The sequence below is a fragment of the Eumetopias jubatus genome, unplaced genomic scaffold (genome assembly GCF_037043125.1).
Source record: "Eumetopias jubatus isolate StellerSeaLion01/CBP00866 unplaced genomic scaffold, mEumJub1_p1.0 scaffold_4, whole genome shotgun sequence".
Classification (NCBI taxonomy): domain Eukaryota; kingdom Metazoa; phylum Chordata; class Mammalia; order Carnivora; family Otariidae; genus Eumetopias; species Eumetopias jubatus.
In genome coordinates, this window is record NW_028274810.1 from 5,678,476 (window position 1) to 5,697,665 (window position 19,190).

The 19,190-nt window shown below is 45.6% G+C and overlaps 1 protein-coding gene across 1 annotated transcript in view; it reads right to left on the reverse strand.

Annotated features, from left to right (window-relative positions):
- Positions 1-19,190, reverse strand: part of PDE4DIP (phosphodiesterase 4D interacting protein) — a 213,345-nt gene that overhangs the window by 24,971 nt on the left and 169,184 nt on the right. The window contains exons 18-24 of the mRNA XM_028101957.2: positions 15,855-15,943; positions 9,932-10,164; positions 6,186-6,621; positions 5,157-5,349; positions 4,156-4,272; positions 3,025-3,535; positions 926-1,161 (exon numbers count right to left, since the gene is read on the reverse strand). Coding sequence (XP_027957758.2) covers positions 926-1,161; positions 3,025-3,535; positions 4,156-4,272; positions 5,157-5,349; positions 6,186-6,621; positions 9,932-10,164; positions 15,855-15,943 — 1,815 coding nt within the window. The remainder of the gene's footprint in view (positions 1-925; positions 1,162-3,024; positions 3,536-4,155; positions 4,273-5,156; positions 5,350-6,185; positions 6,622-9,931; positions 10,165-15,854; positions 15,944-19,190) is intronic.

Genomic DNA, 19,190 nt, shown 5'->3' on the forward strand with positions numbered 1-19,190 from the left:
CCTCTGTGTATGTCCAGGACATGTAGGAGAATTACTTGGGAAGGCTGCAGATTGTATCCTCAGAGGGGAGACCTGTAGGCTCTCTTGAGCTCACCAGCAGACCTCCCCTGACTGGGTGATCAGCATCATGACTTCCTCTGCCCTAAATCAATGCAAAGAAGTTTAAAAGGCACTTGCCTAGCTTCTCTCTGGAACATTCCAGCTTCCAAGCCTGCCACAGACTGACTCCCAGGTGCATGCTCTGTGTCCCATCACAGCATTCATGCAGAACCCACTCTTGCTCTGAGGAAATGACAAACGCCCTGTCCCACCTCTGCACCTGCCACCAGCATGTGGGATGGTTGGCCCCCAAGACTGAGCCTGCCTTCGGGTACTCTCAGGAAATGTTTTCTAAGTAAAGAGCTCCAATAATAACCAATATTCCTGGCCCTTGCACTATGACATTCAATGTCCAAATCATGTCCAAAGGAAGGGTGCTTTACCCATACTGGGATTATATTCATGTATGACACCACGCAATAAACAAAGAGACAGACACTGAAAGGCTAAGCCATTGCCCAAAGCAAGCTAATGGTGGCATCTAGGCCACCGCTTGGGTCTTGCAATTCTCAGGTCAGGCTCTTTTCACTATGATAAGGTCCTCCGATCTCTTCTCCCTTTCTCCCCCTTAGCACTGGATGGACACAGCCTGCTTCCCTAAAGGTCACTTGCCACAAGTGCTCCAGTTTCTGCCACTGCAATCATGACCTCCCCAACCCTGTGTTCCTCCTCAATGCTCCCCAGTCCTGATCCTGTAATGGCCCCAGGAAATGAAGTGGAAGCAGGACCCTGGGTTAAAAGGCCGTGCTGGAGCTGTGGTGGCCACCTGGGCCTGGGGCTGTGGGAGTGACCGAGTGTGTGCCAAAGCTCTGTGGGGCCAACTTACTGGTGCTGAGTTTGCTGGTAAGCCTCTCTGTCAGCTGGCTTCCCTGGGCAAGCTGCTCCCGGAAGCTCTGCCCCAGGTAGTAGTCAATGTCATTACTCCTAAGAAGGTCCTCAAAAGATTTTACTGTATCTTTTGCATGCTGGGTGAGAAGATAACAGATACCTCTCCCTTCTCGTATCTTCTGGCGTAGGTATGACAGCTCTCGGGCCTGATCCTGAATCAGGGAATCATATTTCCTAATACAGGAAACAAGAGGAAAAAGTAAGAATGAAAACGAGTGAATGTTAAATTATGGGCCTTCGGTAGAGATTTTCGTGAGAACATCTCTAAGGAGCTCCCCCAGGCTGAATTCTGGTACAGAGACCAAAGAAGGTATTTAAGAGTAAATCCCACTCTAATACATGACATCAATTTAGTGTGTCATTGCTCTTACACTGTTTTGTATATGTTAGTCAGACATCCAGGAGAATCCTAAGTCCTGTGGAGGTAAATACAGTGCCAAATTTTACATTCCTCACAGGACTAGGAGAGTGTAGATTCACAGTTGATACTCAAGAAACACTAAATGTATTTACTGAGTACTCAATAAACACAATAAATAAAAATAAATTCAGTGATTAGAATCAATCCTGGGACACCTGGCTGGCTCAGTTGGAAGAGCACGCGACTCTTGATATCAGGGTCAGGAGTTCAAGCCCCACGTTGGGTGGAGAGATTACGTAAAATAAATAAATACATGAACTTGGGCGGGGGGGGGGGGAAGAATCACTTAATCCTAAGTCTAGATAGGCTCTTAAATGCCTTCTATTTGGAAGACCATCTATATTACGGCAGACTGTATTTTGCCAAGATGACCGCTAAGCAAGTTCCTGTGCCACACGATGTTTCGCAATGTGCCTTTGCCCCTTCTCTCATTAGCAGGTAGAAGCTATTCTCCACCTCCTTAAATGTGGGCAAGCTCTGTGACCACTGTGACCGAGATAATGATGGAAGTGACACTGTGCGAAGAACGGGAGTAGCTCTTAACTGTCCTGGCAACATCTACTTCCTGTCTGTTGGAAGCCAGCTGTCGTGTAGAAGTAGAACTACCCTGAGACCACCATCCCATGAGAGGCCCATCCCAGGAAGAAAGACCCTGGAAGACAAGAAGCCACGGGGGAAAGAGAGAAGCCAAGGAGCACCACATCTCCAGACGCGTGAAGGAAGAAGCTATGTCCAGCGCCAGCCACCATCGGATGGCAGTTCCAGGAGAGACCCCACCCCCCAAGCGAGAGCCATCCTGCCGGGCCCCCTCAATCCACGTAAATTATTGTTTGAGGCCACTAAGGTTTTGGATGGTTTAATACTCAGTAGAGATAACAAGGACAGAGACCCAGATAGAAGTCTACCCAGTGTTTTTCAACACAAAGTATCAGTAACAGTAACAGTTATGTAAGTAGTACTGAGAGCTGAATGTATGTTAGACAATTATAAGCACTTGTACTAATTCACTTAAATCCAATAAACCACCCACTGAGATAGGTTCTCTTACCCTCCTCGTTTAATAGGTAAGGAAAGAGGCCCAGAGAGTCTAAGTAAGTTGTATGGCTAGAAAGTGCCAGAGCTAGGATTCAGACCCAGGCAGTCTGGCTCCAGTCTTCCTGCTACACCACATATCCGGTCGCTTTACTAATAGACTCCTGAGAGGAAATCCCAGAGACTGGTGTCTCCTAGCAGGGCCTACTGACCTTTCTTTGGATCTAGGCCTAGCATTTATTTATTTTTTTTAAAGATTTATTTATTTATTTTGAGAGAGTGAGAATGAGAGAGAGAGAGAGAGAGAGAGTACAGGAAGGGGGGGGTCAGAGGGAGAAGCAGGCTCCCCGCTGAGCAGGGAGCCCGATGCGGGACTGGATCCTGGGACTCCAGGATCATGACCTGAGCCGAAGGCAGTCACTTAACCAACTGAGCCACCCAGGCGCCCCTAGGCCTAGCATTTAAGTAGGTGCTCTTCTGATCGCCCCAATGGGTTCTCTCTTCTACCTGCCTGGGCTAGCTCACCTCCAACACAAACTTAGACGTCACCAACCAAATAAGGGTCCAAAGAGTGCCCCCCTTACCCAGGCCATGAGGCTGATCTCAGCTCCTCTGCCAGCTTCCCTTCCACTCCAGTTTTCAGGAGCTGGGCCTCCAGCTGGGACACTCTCTGGATCAGACTCTCCAGATCCTTTTTAGCCTGAAGCCCCGGGGGGTAGAAAGCTCCAGTGCCATCAGACAGCCACCCCTCATCCTCGTCAGTGACACTATGAGGTGAAGATCCCTGGAGGGTGCCAATGGCCTTCAGCTTTCGCGGTCTCTCCAGACTAGATGAATAGTCACTTGTAACCGAGAGGGACCGGACCCGGCTCTTGAGGTTTTGAATGATCTTGTTGGCATTCTGCAGCTGGGCCTTCAGGTCTCTGATGTCCTTTTGTAGGACAGAGATGTCTTCCGACTTTCCAGATGCCTGGAACTCCTCCTGCTTCCCTCGAGGGCTCTCCAAGGGCTTCGTTCCCGGGGGGCTGGCCGCTGGTGAGCCCAGGCGCCCCTCCACCAGGGCTGTTTCCCTGAGGCTGTCGTGCTCCTCACACTCTGAGAAAAGACAAAGACATCTTCCTGAATAAAGCTACACCTCTCCTGCTGCTGTAGCTGGAGGTAGCTTTGGTGCTGGGGATAGGAATTACTAGAGCAGAAGTTGAGGTGGTTACTTTATTCAGGCCCGTGCTTTATTAGCGTTCAAACATGGTATTTCTTATCCCCTCAACAGCCCTGCAGGTCAGGTACAGTCACCTTCTACTGCACTAAGTGTTTTCTCTTTTCTCCATTTCAGTTTGGTGGGTGTCCCTACAGTCAAAGTCCTTCTATGACGGAAAAACAGGTTTTTTAGCTTAGGGTTTGCATATCTGCAAAAGCTCATCTGGTCTCTTCATTAAAAAGTCAGCCTTAGATGATCATCTGTTGGATAAAACTTTTCTTCTTTTAATTAACAGCAGTATGTTGAAAACTAATTAGAGACGTTCCAACTCATACTCAGCCTCGTGTTGGACAAGAGTTCTCTGCCAAGCTTCCCGTGCCTCACTGGTCCTGGGTCCCCTTCAGTCTACAATAACCCCTCAGCCCTACTCCTCTTCAGGTGTGGGACTGGCCAGCAGCTGCTGGATATGAAGGCCGACTCCAGGGAGGCCAGGTGAGCCCTGCCCTTGTGTTCCTACCGGGACTGGTGCTCTCCTCCCGCTCAGCCTCATTCTCACTTCGGCCGCAGGTCTCATAGCCCAGATCCTGGAGGTCCACTTGCACCTGCTTGCTGTCCTGCTTCACCAAGGATTCACCTGCTCAGGAAGAGACAGAGGGTGTCACAGAGGCTCTGAAGGTCCCACATACCCCCTCAACCTCAGTGGCACATGCCTTAGCCCTCAGGGGGCAGGGAGGTCAAAGGCAGAGTGGGATGGATGCTTCTTTGGACTCAAGTGGGAGAAGAGACCACCCACTCCAGACAGGACTTCTTCCACCAGGATGAGCCCATGTCTGCCACTGATGATCTCACTACAACAACTGAGGTTTTGTGGGGACCAGACATCTTTAGGTTGGGTATTATATATATTATCATCCCTAGAAGCCCCAGTGAAACTAGCAAGGGCTTTATCCACAGAGGCTCAGTAAACACGTGAATGGAGCTGAACTAATTTAGAGTCCTAAAACATCGAGATCCATACTGTTCTATAAGATAGCTACTAGCCAAATGTGACTACTTCATTTTAAATTAATTAAAATTAGATAAAACTCCCAAGTTGAACTAGCCACATTTCACGTGCTTCATAAGCATTTCCATCACCGCAGGAAGTTCTATTCAAAAGCATGGATTCTAAACCAATGGTGAGGATGTATTTTTGAAGAATAGGATTTGGTGCCAAGAGGAAGAGAGAAACCATCAGTATATGTTGAGAGACGTAAAGCATTTTGCTGACTATACCAGAAATCAGCAAACCTAGATGTTAGCCCATTTCCTCCCTATATGCTCACTGCAAACTTGCTTTGTTCTTTATTCTTCTCTGCCAGGTGCAAACACTGAAGTTAAATATCCATTTCCACAGTTCTAGGACCCTGGTCAGGATTAAATTTGTTTTGAGGCTGGGGAAGAAAAGGGAAGTCTGCAAAGCATGTAGCTTCTCAGTGAGAAGACAGACGCCCTGGTGATGGTGAACCTAAGACTTACTAAGCATGACTCTGTATTTCTCCAGCTGGTTGGCCTGGGCAAAGACCGTGGCTTCTGATATCAGCAGCTTCTCCTGGAGATCCTGATAGCGTTGTCTGCATTGAGCCAGCTGAGAGCGCAGGTGCTTGGTGGATTCCAGAAGGCTGAATTCTGACTGAGGCCCAGGGTCTCGGGCCTGGGACCGGTTATCCAGCTGTGAAAAGAGCCAGCACAGGGACCAGGCAGTCATGGCCCCTTCCCTTTCTGAACCCTGTGGACTTTATTCATGGGTTTGTTACAGCATTCCTCACGCCATTTGGTAGTGGCTTGCTTTCCAGCTCTGAGCTCCTGCAGAGCTAGGATAATGTTTTATTCATCTCTGTATCTACAGCACATGGTACAGTGCCAGTAGAGTCCACTGAGAAGCTCTCAGTAAACACTGGTTCAGGGGTTGAAAAGAGGGGGGGTAGAAACCTCTCCTCATCTCTCCCTGTGCTCCTGCCCCACCCTTGTTCCCCACCCCCGAATCCTCTATAGTCTCCATTTACTCAATACTCAGCAGAGCCCCTCCCCTTACAAGGATCCCGATAGCCCTTCCTGTGGCTCAGGAACAGACACCTGGGATGAGCTGTGACGAAAATGGCAGTGATAAGGAGAGATGTCATAACACATCACTTGTCTGGGCTGCCTTAACCCCCAGGCATCCCTATAAGCATCCCATTGAAATGATCTGTTTTGTGCCATCTTTCCCCACCGTACCGAGTACTTATGGGGCAGAGACCAGGGCTTGCTGCCTTCTGCCCAATGCCTGGTGCGTTATCTGGAAAATTAAGCGCTGAAGAAATATTTATGAAAAATTAATTACCCAAGTAATATTTATGAGATAATGCTGTAAAAACTTTTCTAAAGGCTGAACGTGTGAGGACCATTATTACCACTACTTGGGGGGCAAAGGTGCCCTTGTCTCAGTCCCTTCTGACCCACGGGGGCAGAACTGTTACCTCCAGCCCTTCTCCACAGGTCTTTCATTCCATCTAATCCCACACTTACTTGGTGGCCATCCACGGTGAGGGGAGTCCCAAGGTCAAGGCTCTGGGGTCTGGGGCAGGGCCTTATGGTCACGTGCTCCTCTTCTTGGTGTTGGGGCTTCTCAGGAGAACCGACCAGCTCTGTGTTCATTCTGTCGATCTCCCGGGCCAGGGGCGCAAGGAGCTCTGGACTAAGCTTACTATTCCCGTCCTTGCTGCTCAGCACCAGCTGTTCTTTGAGGAGGTTGATGATGTTGTGAGCATTCTTCAGTTTTCCCTGGAGCTTTCTGAACTCAGCCTGAAGGCTATTCTCATTCAGACCCCCTCTGGCTACCACAGTTTCCACTGTCACCTCGCCCTTCTCCTTGTCTTCCTCAATCTCCCATCCATCAGACATTGCTTCTCCCATCTGCTCTTTCAGCTCTGCATTCTCAAGGCAAAGGCTCAGCATGGTGTTCCTGCAGGAAACACACACACACACACACACAATGAGGGGCTGGCTCCTCTCTCGGCCTCAATTCCTGTAGCTCCCATCTCGGTCCAGCAGAGACTCAGAGACACCCCAAAACATGAAGCAACTTCAGAGACCAACAAGGGCTCCCTTATTTTATAGACAAGGAAACCAAAACTCAGGAAGAGAGACTTGCCCGCACTACCACAGCTACTTGGTGGCAACACAATCCCTAAAAATCTTGGACTCAACACACCTTGTCAAGTTGTCTTTGGTCATTCAGCCTCATTTTTTTTTTTTTTAAGATTTTATTTATTTGAGTTAGAGAGAGAGAGAGCAAGAGAGCACAAGTAGCGGCAGGCAGAGGGAGAGGGAGAAGCAGGCTCCCCGCTGAGCAGGGAGCCCAACACGGGACTCAATCCCAGAACCCTGAGATCATGACCCGAGTCAAAGGCAGAAGCTCAACCGACTGAGCCACCCAGATGCCCCCTCAGCCTCATGTTCTAATTTTCAGTGGCCTCTGGAATAAACAAGGGTACTTACAGTGTTAAGAAAAAAAAATAAGGAAGACCTTGCCTGGGACAAATTTATTATGGGTTCTACAATTCTATTAATTATCATTGGTCAGTTTTCAACCCCTGGATGAGAAATTGGGACCTAGGAAAATAAGAAATAAATAATACCAATCAGAACTACAATCAAATGTACTTCTGTAATTATTTGCTTTATGTCTAGCTCTTGTGATAGATCATCTTTATGAGGTCAGGGACTCTCTGCCCTGTTCACCCTGTATCCCCAGGGCCTTCACAGTGCCTACCACGAAAAACATTCATATTTGTATAAGAAATAAAATGGATAAACAACTAATTTTCACCAAGACATCCTAGACTCCATCCTTTCTTCCCACCAAACCCTTCACCAGGGTTGGATGGAAGTGATTAAAAAAAAAACAAAAAAACATGGCTTTAACAAGGCAATTCATTTAAATAGACAGTTCACTTAACCTCTTTGAGCCTCCGTCTCCTTTTATATAAAATAAGGATAACCCGTACCTAGTGGAGTCACTGGATGCTTAAATGAAATTGCATATATGGCCGGTCAGCTCAGGGTCTGCGGCAGAGGATCATTTTATTCTGCTATACCAGCTGCAGACCTGAAAAGTACTAACATCAGAATCCTATGAGGTGCTTGTTAAAAAAAAAAAACAAAAAAACTTTAGAGCTAAGGCCTATGGATCTACATTTTACTTAAGTTCTGCAGCTGATCCTTAAGCATGCTAAATTGAGAACTGCTGACTAGAAGAGGCAAAGGAGACTAGTAATTCACACCTGGAAGGATTAGCAGGTGGGTATCTCCCTAGATTGGGTGTCTTAGAATCCTGAATTGGCTGGCTCAGTCAGCAGACCATGCGACTCTTGATCTTGAGGTTGTGAGTTCAAGCCCCACGCTGGGCATAGAGCTTGTTTAAAAACAACAACAACTTATGCTTTCACTTAAGTAGAATTTCACTTCAGTAGAAAGAAATATCATGGGAGTGCCTGGGTGACTCAGTCGGTTAAGATCTGACTCTTGATTTCAGCTCAGGTCATGAGCTCAGGGTTGTGAGATTGAGCCCCACATCAGGCTCCGTGCCAGGCATGGAGCCTGCTTAAGATTCTCTCTCCCTCTCCTTCTACCCCTCCCCCTCCTTGCATGCATGCTCTCGCTCACTCTTTCTCTTAAAAAAAAGAAAAAAGAAATATGATAATTCAGAGTAAAAAAAAAAACCCAGCATGAAGGATGATCACAAGAATATTTCCAAGATTGTTCGACAAAGTATACAGCATAGAAGAAAAGGCTTAGATATTAAAAATTGGGAGGCAGGGGTCTAGCCATAGACTAATATGCAACTTTGAGCAAGTTGCTAGAACTTTTTGGACTGGACTTTCCTTGACTGTGAAATAAGGATTAGGCTACATGCCAAGGTCCTTTTCAGCGCTAATATTATTCTATGACTTGGGGACGTTTAAGTGGCACCTAATAGGCAGGGAAACAATAGGGCATGAGTTAGAAATTGTACACTTGCATTGCTGTGTTCTAAACAACAGGCCCACAATGATTATGACCCTCAGGGATGAATGAATGAATGAACAGATTAGCCCTACATCATCAGCATGTTCTCCAAGCATCTTTTGAAAAAATGCCATTAAAAACAGAGTGGCCAGGGACGCCAGGGTGGCTCAGTTGGTTAAGCATCTGCCTTCGGGGGCGCCTGGGTGGCTCAGTCGTTAAGCATCTGCCTTCGGCTCAGGTCATGATCCCAGGGTCCTGGGATTGAGTCCCACATCGGGCTCCCTGCTCAGCGGGAGGCCTGCTTGTGTTCCTGCTCTCACTGTCTCTCTCTGTCAAATGAATAAATAAAATCTTTAAAAAAAAAAAAAAGCATCTGCCTTCGGCTAAGGTTATGATCCCAGGGTCCTGGAATCGAGCCCTGTGTCAGGCTCCCTGCTCAGCAGGCAGTCTACTTCTCCCTCTCCTCCCCGCCTGTGTTCCCTCACTATCTCTGTCTCTCTCTCAAATAAATGAATAATAAAAAAAAAAAAAACAGGGAAGTCTGGGTGGCTCAGTTGTTGAGCGTCTGCCTTCAGCTCAGGTCATGATCCCAGGGTCCTGGGATCGAGCCCCGCATTGGGCTCCCTACTCCGCGGGAAGCCTGCTTCTCCCTCTCCCACTCCCCCTGCTTGTGTTCCCTCTCACGCTGTGTCTCTCTCTGTCAAATAAACAAACAAAATCTTTAAACAAACAAACACAGAGTGGCCAATCTAACCAATGAATCAGCTATATGCCACTTTTGTAAAGTTAACAAAACAGCAGAGATGATGAAAATTGCTATTCCATGATTTAGGGATTCATGCTGTTAAGAGAGAGCTGAGGGGAGATGAAGGGGCCCCTGTATAAATCCTCCTCTCTCATGGACTATTCTGGTTCCACATGCAGCAGTGAAGCATCATGGGCAGTAGGACCTTCCTCAATATGTTCCAGTCAGTGCAAAAGAGCAATACCTTGGCATACAGCTGGGAGATTTTCACTCGTGACTATGTGGCTAATAATGGGCACTATTAGACCGAATTAAGACCAGATTTAAATCGTTTGAATGATCACCATTATCCAGTATTACTGAGTTGTCTCTAAAGAATTTGAACCATTAACGCATGGAGTTTGGCAGGTGGACTAAGAAGCCCTACAGCAGCACAAATGCCTTGACTGCAGTGGGGTGAACTCCTTGGCTCCAGTGGCCTCTCGATGGGCAGGCTCTCCTCCTCTGGGCAGTGTCCTACCTGATGTGGGCAACAGAGGAGAATCCTGCTTCCTCAATTTGAGCCTTTAGCTCCTTCAGTTCCCCCTCAGCTCTCCTCTTCTCCTCTAAGTGCTGGTGGATCTCAGCCCTCAGGTGGAGCATTTCCTCCTGAAGACCTCTGTGACTGTCCCCTCCTGTTGAGGAAGGAGGGGGAAGACATGCATTCTGGGTCTCCACGGCTGCCAGGCTCTTCTCCAAGGCCACCTTGATGAGCTGAAAGAAAATCATAATTTAAAGAAGTTAGGTCATGAAAGAGGATCCTAGAGGAACATCAGATTGCAAAGGCAGCCTTTTTTTTTTTTTAAGATTTATTTATTTCACAGAGAGCGACACAGAGAGAGAGGGCACACAAGCAGGGGAACAGCAGAGGGAGAGGGAGAAGCAGGCTTCCTGCCGAGCAGGGAGCCCGATGCGGGGCTGATCCCAGGACCCCAGGATCACGACCTGAGCCGAAGGCAGATGTTTAACAACGGAGCCACCTGGGCACCCTGCAAAAACAGCCTTTAATGGGAACAAAAAAGGCAGCCCTAAAATGAGCTCACCCTAAGGACTTCTCAGCCATAAGGGCCCTGGAGACTGGCCTGGGTGGGGAGGACACAAGAGAGCAGGGGTGATTGCCGCCATGGGCAGGAAGAGCAGCATCCAGATGTGGGTGAGAAAAACACACAAGCACATCATAAATAAAAACCCAATGCAAACACATGATGTTTACACAGGACTGGAGAGTGTGGATGCTGTGATTCTTCTCTTCCTGGGGGACAGAGTCCCCTGAGAGGCTTCTTACAAGACAGGAAACTTCCTTGACGCCACAACATCGGAGTCCTTGACTACAAAGATCTCGGTTTGAGACACCAGCTCTCAAAGCATAAGACCAAGCCTGCACCTCAGGCCCTAAAAAGGAAGACTAAAATGGAAGGCACTCAGCTACAGGTAAAACAGCAGCTTAATTTCACCGGCAGCAGGAGAATCCCGCCCTGTAACTACGGAGAAGTTAAGTGAGACCACCTGCCCACTTGTTGGCTATCACCCTCGTGCTGATGCTGCCAGGCCAACTCTCTCTACAAATCTCAGCACCTGAGAGGAAAAAAAGGTGGAAATAACTTCCCAACACCTTTCTATGTTTTGTGGATACTCCTGAAGTTACTCTTCCGTGCATCAACTCAAGCAGATCACGTAGCTTTTCCTCAAAGGAGAGTTTTTTAAAGACTTTATTGTTCATCTTGGGTTCCTCTCCAGGTTCCCCCACACTTATAAAAGTTTAGAAACCAAAACCTGGGTCTGAGAACCCACTCAGTGTATGACTAAGTATTTTAGTGCAAGCATTTCTTGTCCATCCGTCCAATATTTATCTTAATACATCCCAATGCCACGTTGCTTCTTTCTCCTCTCCGTTAACTGCACTTTGGGGTTCTACTTAGCTTCGGGTCCATTTTGATCCCCCAGCTTCCCACCTCTCTCCCACAGCTATTTCTGGCTCATGCGGTTTCTTCTATCTGTATTAATACTGTGACTTGGGGGCGCCTGGGTGGCTCAGTCATTAAGCATCTGCCTTCAGCTTGGGTCGTGATCCCAGGGTCCTGGGATCGGGCCCCGCATCGGGCTCCCTGCTCTGCGGGAAGCCTGCTCCTCCCTCTCCCATTCCCGCTGCTTATGTTCCCTCTCTCGCTGTGTCTCTCTCTGTCAAATAAATAAATAAAATCTTAAAAAAAAATAGTGTGACTTGTACTTGTCACTGGTAAATTCATTCTGGCTATCCAGAATCATTTCTCAATGATCCAAGTCCTCAAAATATTTTATGTGCATCTCCACAAATCAAGTAGTAGCCACTCAGTTGGGGATGATTTGTAGAATTAATTATATGCTTTATACCTTCATTCAGGTCACAAATATATTGAACAGAACAGGGCCCTGAGCAGCTTCAATGGATCAATGATCGAGAGAGCTGCTTGGCCTGGCACAAAGCCACAAACTTCTGCTTGTAACTGAGCATGGTGAGACCTAGGCTGTATGGGTAGAGTCGATTCACGGCATGGGTGCACCATATGTATGTGCCATGGCGTTTAGTAGAACAGCAGTTGAGGTTGCAAAGAGATAATGAAGAAAGATGCATAGACACAGTTGCTCATTTCCCAGGCATTCCTAGGGTTCCGAGCCTGACATTTGTCTCCCTGGCTCTGCTGCCGGGCTCAGTTAGACTGGCCTATCTCCGCGTGTGCCATCAAGCACTTGGGACAAGATAAAGAAAGGGGGACTGGATAAGACCACTTTTGAAAATTTTGGACCTCAACCCTTCATTTCAACCATGTGATGTTACCTTTCTGTATAAACCCTTTCCAACTAATTTAACTAAAATAAACATTGCCGGGGTGCCTGGGTAGATCAGTCAGGTTAAGTGTCTGTCTTCAGCTCAGGTCATGATCTCAGGGTCCTGGGATCGAGCCCCACATCGGGCTCCCTGCTCAGTGGGGAGTCTGCTTCCCCCTCTGCCCCTGCTTGTGCTCTCTCTCTCTCAAATAAATAAATGAACCCTTTAAAAAAAATAAATAAACATTGCCATCAGCTTTGAATATGGGCACTTTATTCTTCTCTAAAACCTAAGTGTTCCTTCTGTTTAAAAATAACATCTCACTTCGGGGCACCTGGGTGGCTCACTCGGTCAAGCGTCTGCCTTTGGCTCAGGTCATGATCCTGAGGTCCTGGGATTGAGCCCCATATCGGGCTCCCAGCTCAGCAGGGAAGTCTGCTTATCCCTCTCCCCCTCCCCCACCCCCGTGCTCATGCTCTCTCTCTCAAATAAATAAAATCTAAAAAAAAAAAAAAACTCACTTTAATGATGCCTATCTTTTTTTTTTTTTTTTTAAGTAGGCTCCACACCCAGCAAGGAGCCAACATAGGGCCTGAACTCATGACCCCGAGATCAAGACCTGAGCTGAGATCAAGAGCTGGATGCCCAACTAACTGAGCCACCCAGGTGCCCCCGCTATACCTATTTTTAAACTGCCTTCTGAATGTATGTTATCTTCCATTGATTTAAATATACCTAGTTTCTTTAAAAAGAAAAAATTAAGAACCACAGAATGTCAATACCAGAAAGGGCCTGAAGGTACACCTGGTCTAATTTCCCCCTTTAAAATTAGAAAATAGAGCTATGATTTGTTTCCAGGCTAATTTGGGTTCTGTGTCAAAGGGAGCTTACTTTAGGCTAACTTATCTTTAAAGTTGAAATGTAAATGCATGAAAAATGACTCAGAATCTAGCTTTTTAATCAGTTTTTCTTTCTCATCTATAGAAAGGTGATATTTCTATATTTTCCCCAAATAAAACCCCAGGGCTTTCAGTATGTGTGGTGGTAGTATGAATCCTTTAGGTCTGTTGTTAATTATATCTCTTACAGGTTCCTCCCCACTGGTCATTTCCTAATTAATCTGTTCTATTGCTTCCATGGTATAATTAAACTTTTTGTGTGTGTGCTGGGTTTCCTTTTACCCTACAGAAATCTATGTGCACATCTGATCTCTTGTTTGAATCAAGTTGTTTTGTTTTTACCCTATGACATATGTCTCACAATGTAAATCAGTTCTCACATGCGTGAAGGGCATTCATGATTTTTTCTCAAGTTCTTCACACTAAGTCTACTGACTTTTTTCTCTTTCATTGCATTGGAATCTTGATTCTTGATTAACTTTTTTTCCACTGCACAAGTTCAGATGAAGAAAGGCAATGCTTGATTCATTTCACAGGCATTTCCTAGTTATTTATTACAGACCTTACATTTGCTCGAGAATGGGATTTTGTGGAAGATACCTGGGGAAAATTACCAACATAGCCAGACTTGAGACTTCCTGATGTGAGTGAGTCTAAAAATAAGGATGCAGCAACTTGCTTTGGCTAAAAGATAGCTCTTGCCTTAGAAGGAACACAAAGTGGGATTTGTTTGTTAGGGGAAGTCTGTGTATGCCTGAGGTAGGAAGGTAGCCTGGTGTTGAGTAAAGTTTACCTTCCAAGGACACAGCAAGGAGGAACTCAGAGCCTAATTCCCCGGAAACCAGCAAACAGAGTTTTGAGAATCTGGACACAAAACAGTTATGGCAAAACAAGCTTTATTTATTTGGCAGCAGGAGAGTCACACCCTCAAACTCCAGAAAAGTTGAAGTGAATTTACAATGATTTCATACACCATGGTTCCTCCTACCCAAAACTGGAGACTGATTTTCAAGGAAAGGTGATGGAAAGAAAATGATGCTTTCCCAAGATAGTCTTCATCCAGCAGGTATATAAATTTGTCTATCATGAGTCAAGCCCTAATCCAAAGGTTAACTAATAATTTATTAAGTAATTCTGCCACATAATAGGGCAGCCATTGCAAGGGAAATACACATGCCCCAATGTAAAGGTTTATTCCAGGGTTGAAATGACCTTCTCAGTATGTGGTCTGGTCATTTGCTCCATGCTATGCTATAGGAAGGAATCTGGCTGTCTTCACATCTGTGTCTCTGGTTCACTTTTTCTGAAGCTAATCCTGTCCACAGCAGCAATAACCACCAGTGACCAGTTGACTTCCCAATCTAACTCTTAGAGTGGACATTTGTTTATCTTGCAGATCCCTCTCTTCTCCCCAAAGCTCCTCAGTGACATTAAGGAGTGCAAGGCAGAGGGATCTGTCTGGAGAGGCAGCAGTATACATAATTAAAGTCACAAGCATTGGTTAGAAGGAGTTAGAAGAAGCTGTTCAAGCAAAAGGAGAAGTGGAACTCATGCAAGAATTTAAGGGAGAAGTAAGGGTCAGGTATGGCTAGAGTAACAAAAAGTGGATCTTGGTAGAAGGTAAAGAAATGGTGTTGAGGACATGAGGTAGCCCAGACAACTAACTGCTCATGTCCTCAAGAGCCAAAGACTATGCCAAGTCCAGTGAGATTTGAGGAATGCTCATGTAGTTCTTTTTGTTGGTCTCCTCTTTTTCTTGTACAGGAGATAAAGAGGCAGACCTAGAAAGCCTCATTTTCCCAGCAGTTTTTCTAATAGCTCCAAGGAAGCTACCACTGGAAAAGCCCAGCTACTTCTGCAGAAGGATGGATACCAATGATCCACTTTCTCCTTAATAACTCAGAGACTCACATGTAGGAGATGTGATTGCTAAGTGTCACTATGCAAGGAGGAGACACATAGGAGGGCCAGTGAGTGCAATGGGATCACTGTCAGTGACTTAATCTCTGAGGTCCAGGATATTCAACTCTTGAGCTTTCGAACATGCTGGTTACACCTTCACTGACGGCTGGTGGGAACAGTGTTTCAGCCTTGGTACCAAGTTCTGAGGTTTGATGGGGGCTTGCTCTTGAAGTGTCACCTGCTGGTCACTGATGTGTCCCAACCTGGGTGGTCTGTCAGGTTGCCCAACAGACTTCTCTTTTGTGTAACGAGCTTTCACCAAGACAGATCCCTGCTTTGGAAGCATTCCAATCCTCTTGGAGGTTCTCAGAAAGCACTCTCCTGAAGCAGGTCTTAGGCCTGCCACCTCCCCAAGCAGCCCTCCGATGACTCCCTGTCTTCTGTGGTGTGTTTCAGATACAAAAACCCAAAAGGGGAACTGTCCATGTTCTTGTAAGTAAACCTTCTTCTGAAGCTATAGCTATAGATGGCACAGAGGGGCAAAGGTGGGAAGGAGGGGTAAGACAGAGAAAGAGTAAAAAAAAAAAAAAGTGGATTGGAGAGAAAAGTGGAATGAGGGTAGGGGTTGGCTGGCAAGGTGGCTGGGAAGCTCAGGGAGGGCGGAAGGAAGACTGGGAAGTGGTTTTTATAAAAAGATAGCTTCTTCCTCTAGGCTCACAAGGGCTGCAGGAGACCACCAGACCCCAAAGGGCTCTGAGCCCTCCACCCTGGGAACCCAGAACCTGACTTGGACTTACTTGCTGGTGGCTATTGTGGGCAGCCTCCTCCTCGATGCTGTCCGTGAACTCGGTGCTAGCATCTTCAGTATCGTCCCCTGCAGCTGCACCTGGAAGTGGGTCCAGAAGAGAAAGGTGATTCCCTTCACAGGTGACTTTCAGACAGCAGCTAAAATTACACTTTTTGCCACCTGCCTCTGATTTCTTCCTTTCCCCATTGGCATGGCCCCCTAGCCAGCAGGGCTGAAGGCAGAACCAGGGTGCCTAATCTGTAGAAAAGCCTTATATCACTGATGCTTTCTTACAAATATTTAAGCTTACGCCTTAAAACATTCGTTGGCTTTGACTGCACAGACCTGCACCTAAGGAGCTGGCTGTTAGATAGAGTGCTTATCCCTCTCACCTATTTCCAGAAAGCCTGAACCATTTCTTGTCCTGCCAGTCCAGTTATGTAACAACTTTCTCTTTTGAAACATGAGCCCAACATGACTAACCTTTTCCCCACCCTCGAGTACTGAGAGGGTCCCTGATTTCCTGGGGATAAAGGGAGACCTGCTTTCCTCATACTTCTCCATCTCTGGGATCATAGGGTGAGTGTATCTCGAGGAACACCCCTCTAGGGGCTCTGTGTTCTACAGAAGCTCAGGACTAGCCAAGGCTCAAGGCACAGAATGGTTTGGGTGTTTCCTAATTCCTTCCTTTAACCTCCCCATCTCTCTCAAACTCTTGCTCAATGCCAACATCTTTTGCCTGAAGAGTGTCTTATAATTCTTTGTCCACGTGAGTTTTAACACATTCTTTCATTCCTTAAAGATGGACACAGTCATCCGAGGGCACAAACATCTATGTCTTGCACTAAGGGAGGACAAATAGCTGCAGTTTGTGGTCTGGGCAAAGGTCTGAAACAGTGTTGACCAATAGAACTTTCTGCAATTCCATGTATGTGCTGCCCAATACAGCAGACACATGTGGCTACTGAGCACTCGAAATGGGCTAGGATGATTGAGGAACTAAATTTTTTATTTAATTTAAATTAATTTAAATTTAAATTCAACTAGCCACACATGGCTCATGGCTGCCATATTGGACCGAACAAAACTAGGGCATTTCTTCCTCTCCACATCTGTTACAATAAAAGACTGTCCATCCAATTTTAGGTTAAGACCCGTGGCCCACATTACTGATTTCTTCTGAAAATGGAGGAACTTATGATGGTTAATTCATTTTAACACCAAAGAAAATCTACCATGACACTCCCCGGGTCTACAGAACAGGTCTTATAGAACCTGCCCAAGTTAGAGAAGCTTGAGATCTAGTTCTGACCCTGGCCTCAGCAACCAACCTATTAAAACTCCTCTTCTGACCACTGAGTAACTTGTGCCTGAAAGAAATTTATGGTTTGTCCAAGGTTACACAGCTAGTCCCGACAAGAGCTGTGCCAAGGAGTCAAGTCTCTGGACTTTCAGACAGAGGCAACTTCTGGTGACAAATCAGATCTTTATCTTTGTTTCTTCCTCCAAGACCAAAGAAACTGCTCCTGAGTTCAGATATCCATGGATGAATAATGAGCATCCACCATCCTCTCTGCAGATAACGTGAACAGGGGCAGATCACACCTTCATTCCATCTCTTGGTATCTGCAAGTTCATGCTAGAGTATTTGCAATGACCCAGGCCAATCTTATTAAAGTATTAAAAGGTAGTAAGCATGTTGCCCTAACAACTTAATCTTACGACTCATTCCATGGATGTTGTATTAACTTTGGACGAAGTTCCTATGCCCTGTTCAATAAGGTCCTACCTACAAGGAGGTACCTCCACTACTCAGCATTCTTAGAAATTCCCTGGCAGACTGTGTACAATAGGGATTTCCAATACTTTTTCAAACCAGCCCCAGAACCATTTCATTCACAATACTGGTTGCAGAGAGATGGATAAACATACTCCCTAAGCTTTGACAACTCACTGAAATCTAGGATGCTAATTCACTTGTGGACATCCATATCTTACTATGCTTATTTTGGAAAATCTTTCCCTGTACAACAGTAGAGATCAGAATCTTTCATTTTTTCCTCGCAAAGAAAATGAATGTCCCACACAATGACAGATTAAGAAAACATAGTTTTCACATTGTTTCTCCCCTGAGCTTTGAGCTAGAGAATGATCCTGTGGTTGAAGAAAGCTCAGCTGGGTGAGCTGAACTCATCTCCATTATTATTCTTGGTGGCTTGTGTGACCATGCTGCCCCACATCTCCTGAGGATTCCTGTGCTAGGTTCCAGGAGTAAGGTAAGGGAGGATTGGAAAAAGTGCCTGTCACTGGTCTTGAAGGCTTTCATCTCACACGTACTGCCCTCCACTTACCTTCGTTTGCCTTTCTGATACCATGTCTGCATTTTTAGATAATGTTCTCTCTTTAAGTGACTCAGGGACACAATACCATGTGTTAAATGGAGGGTAAATGGAAACAAATTGGGAGTTAAATGGAAACAAAGTAAGAATGCCCATTTCATCCCAATATTCTACTACATAGGAGTTTTGCTTTCCTTGTTTATTTTTAGTGAGCTTAGTCTGCTGCAGTTCCTTCAGGGGAGCTTCAACAGGTGCTCAGCCTTTTACCAATGTGAATTAGAATGCTGAAGGCTGGGGTGGGGGGCAGTGGCTAGAATAAAGTTGAAAAAATTTTATAGAAAATACTGGCATGAATAAGTTATCCCACATAAAGCCCTGTAAGTTGACACTAGAGACCTTTCTGTTACCATTGTTTTTTTAATCAATGACAATAAAATAATTTCTCTTTGCTGAGGGAATACCCTTTTCTAAGCTTTTACAAGGCAACAAAACACTATCTTCCAAACTAACTTGTAATGTTCCAAATCTCTAATTTAAAGGTACTATACTAAAAAAAATAGGTACTATACTTTATATTGGTGAATCTACTGCTTATTATTTTAGATACTCTGAAAAGTAAGAGTCTGTCACTTCAAACTTAATTTTCTTCTCCAGGTTTTATCTCCAGGTTAAGTTTCACATGTTAGCCTAGAAATTTTATTAAAAAAATTTTATTTGAGGCTTTGATGGTGGTTTCCAAATTGTGGTTCTTGCAAATTTCTAGGCTCAGAGCCATATATAATATAGGTGGTGCCCCAAACTCCCTTTTAGATTTAGAAAATTATTTTCCACCAGCTATCTAACTTGATAAACTACACAGAAATAAAAGCCTCTAAAATACTGTAAATCCTTCCATGAAAACTTAAGTGTTATGCACATGTATTCTTTTAGTCATTGAAACAAAAATGGGATAGTTTTTGTGGAGATTTTTAAAATTGAGGATGGCATAATTATTAAGAACATGGACC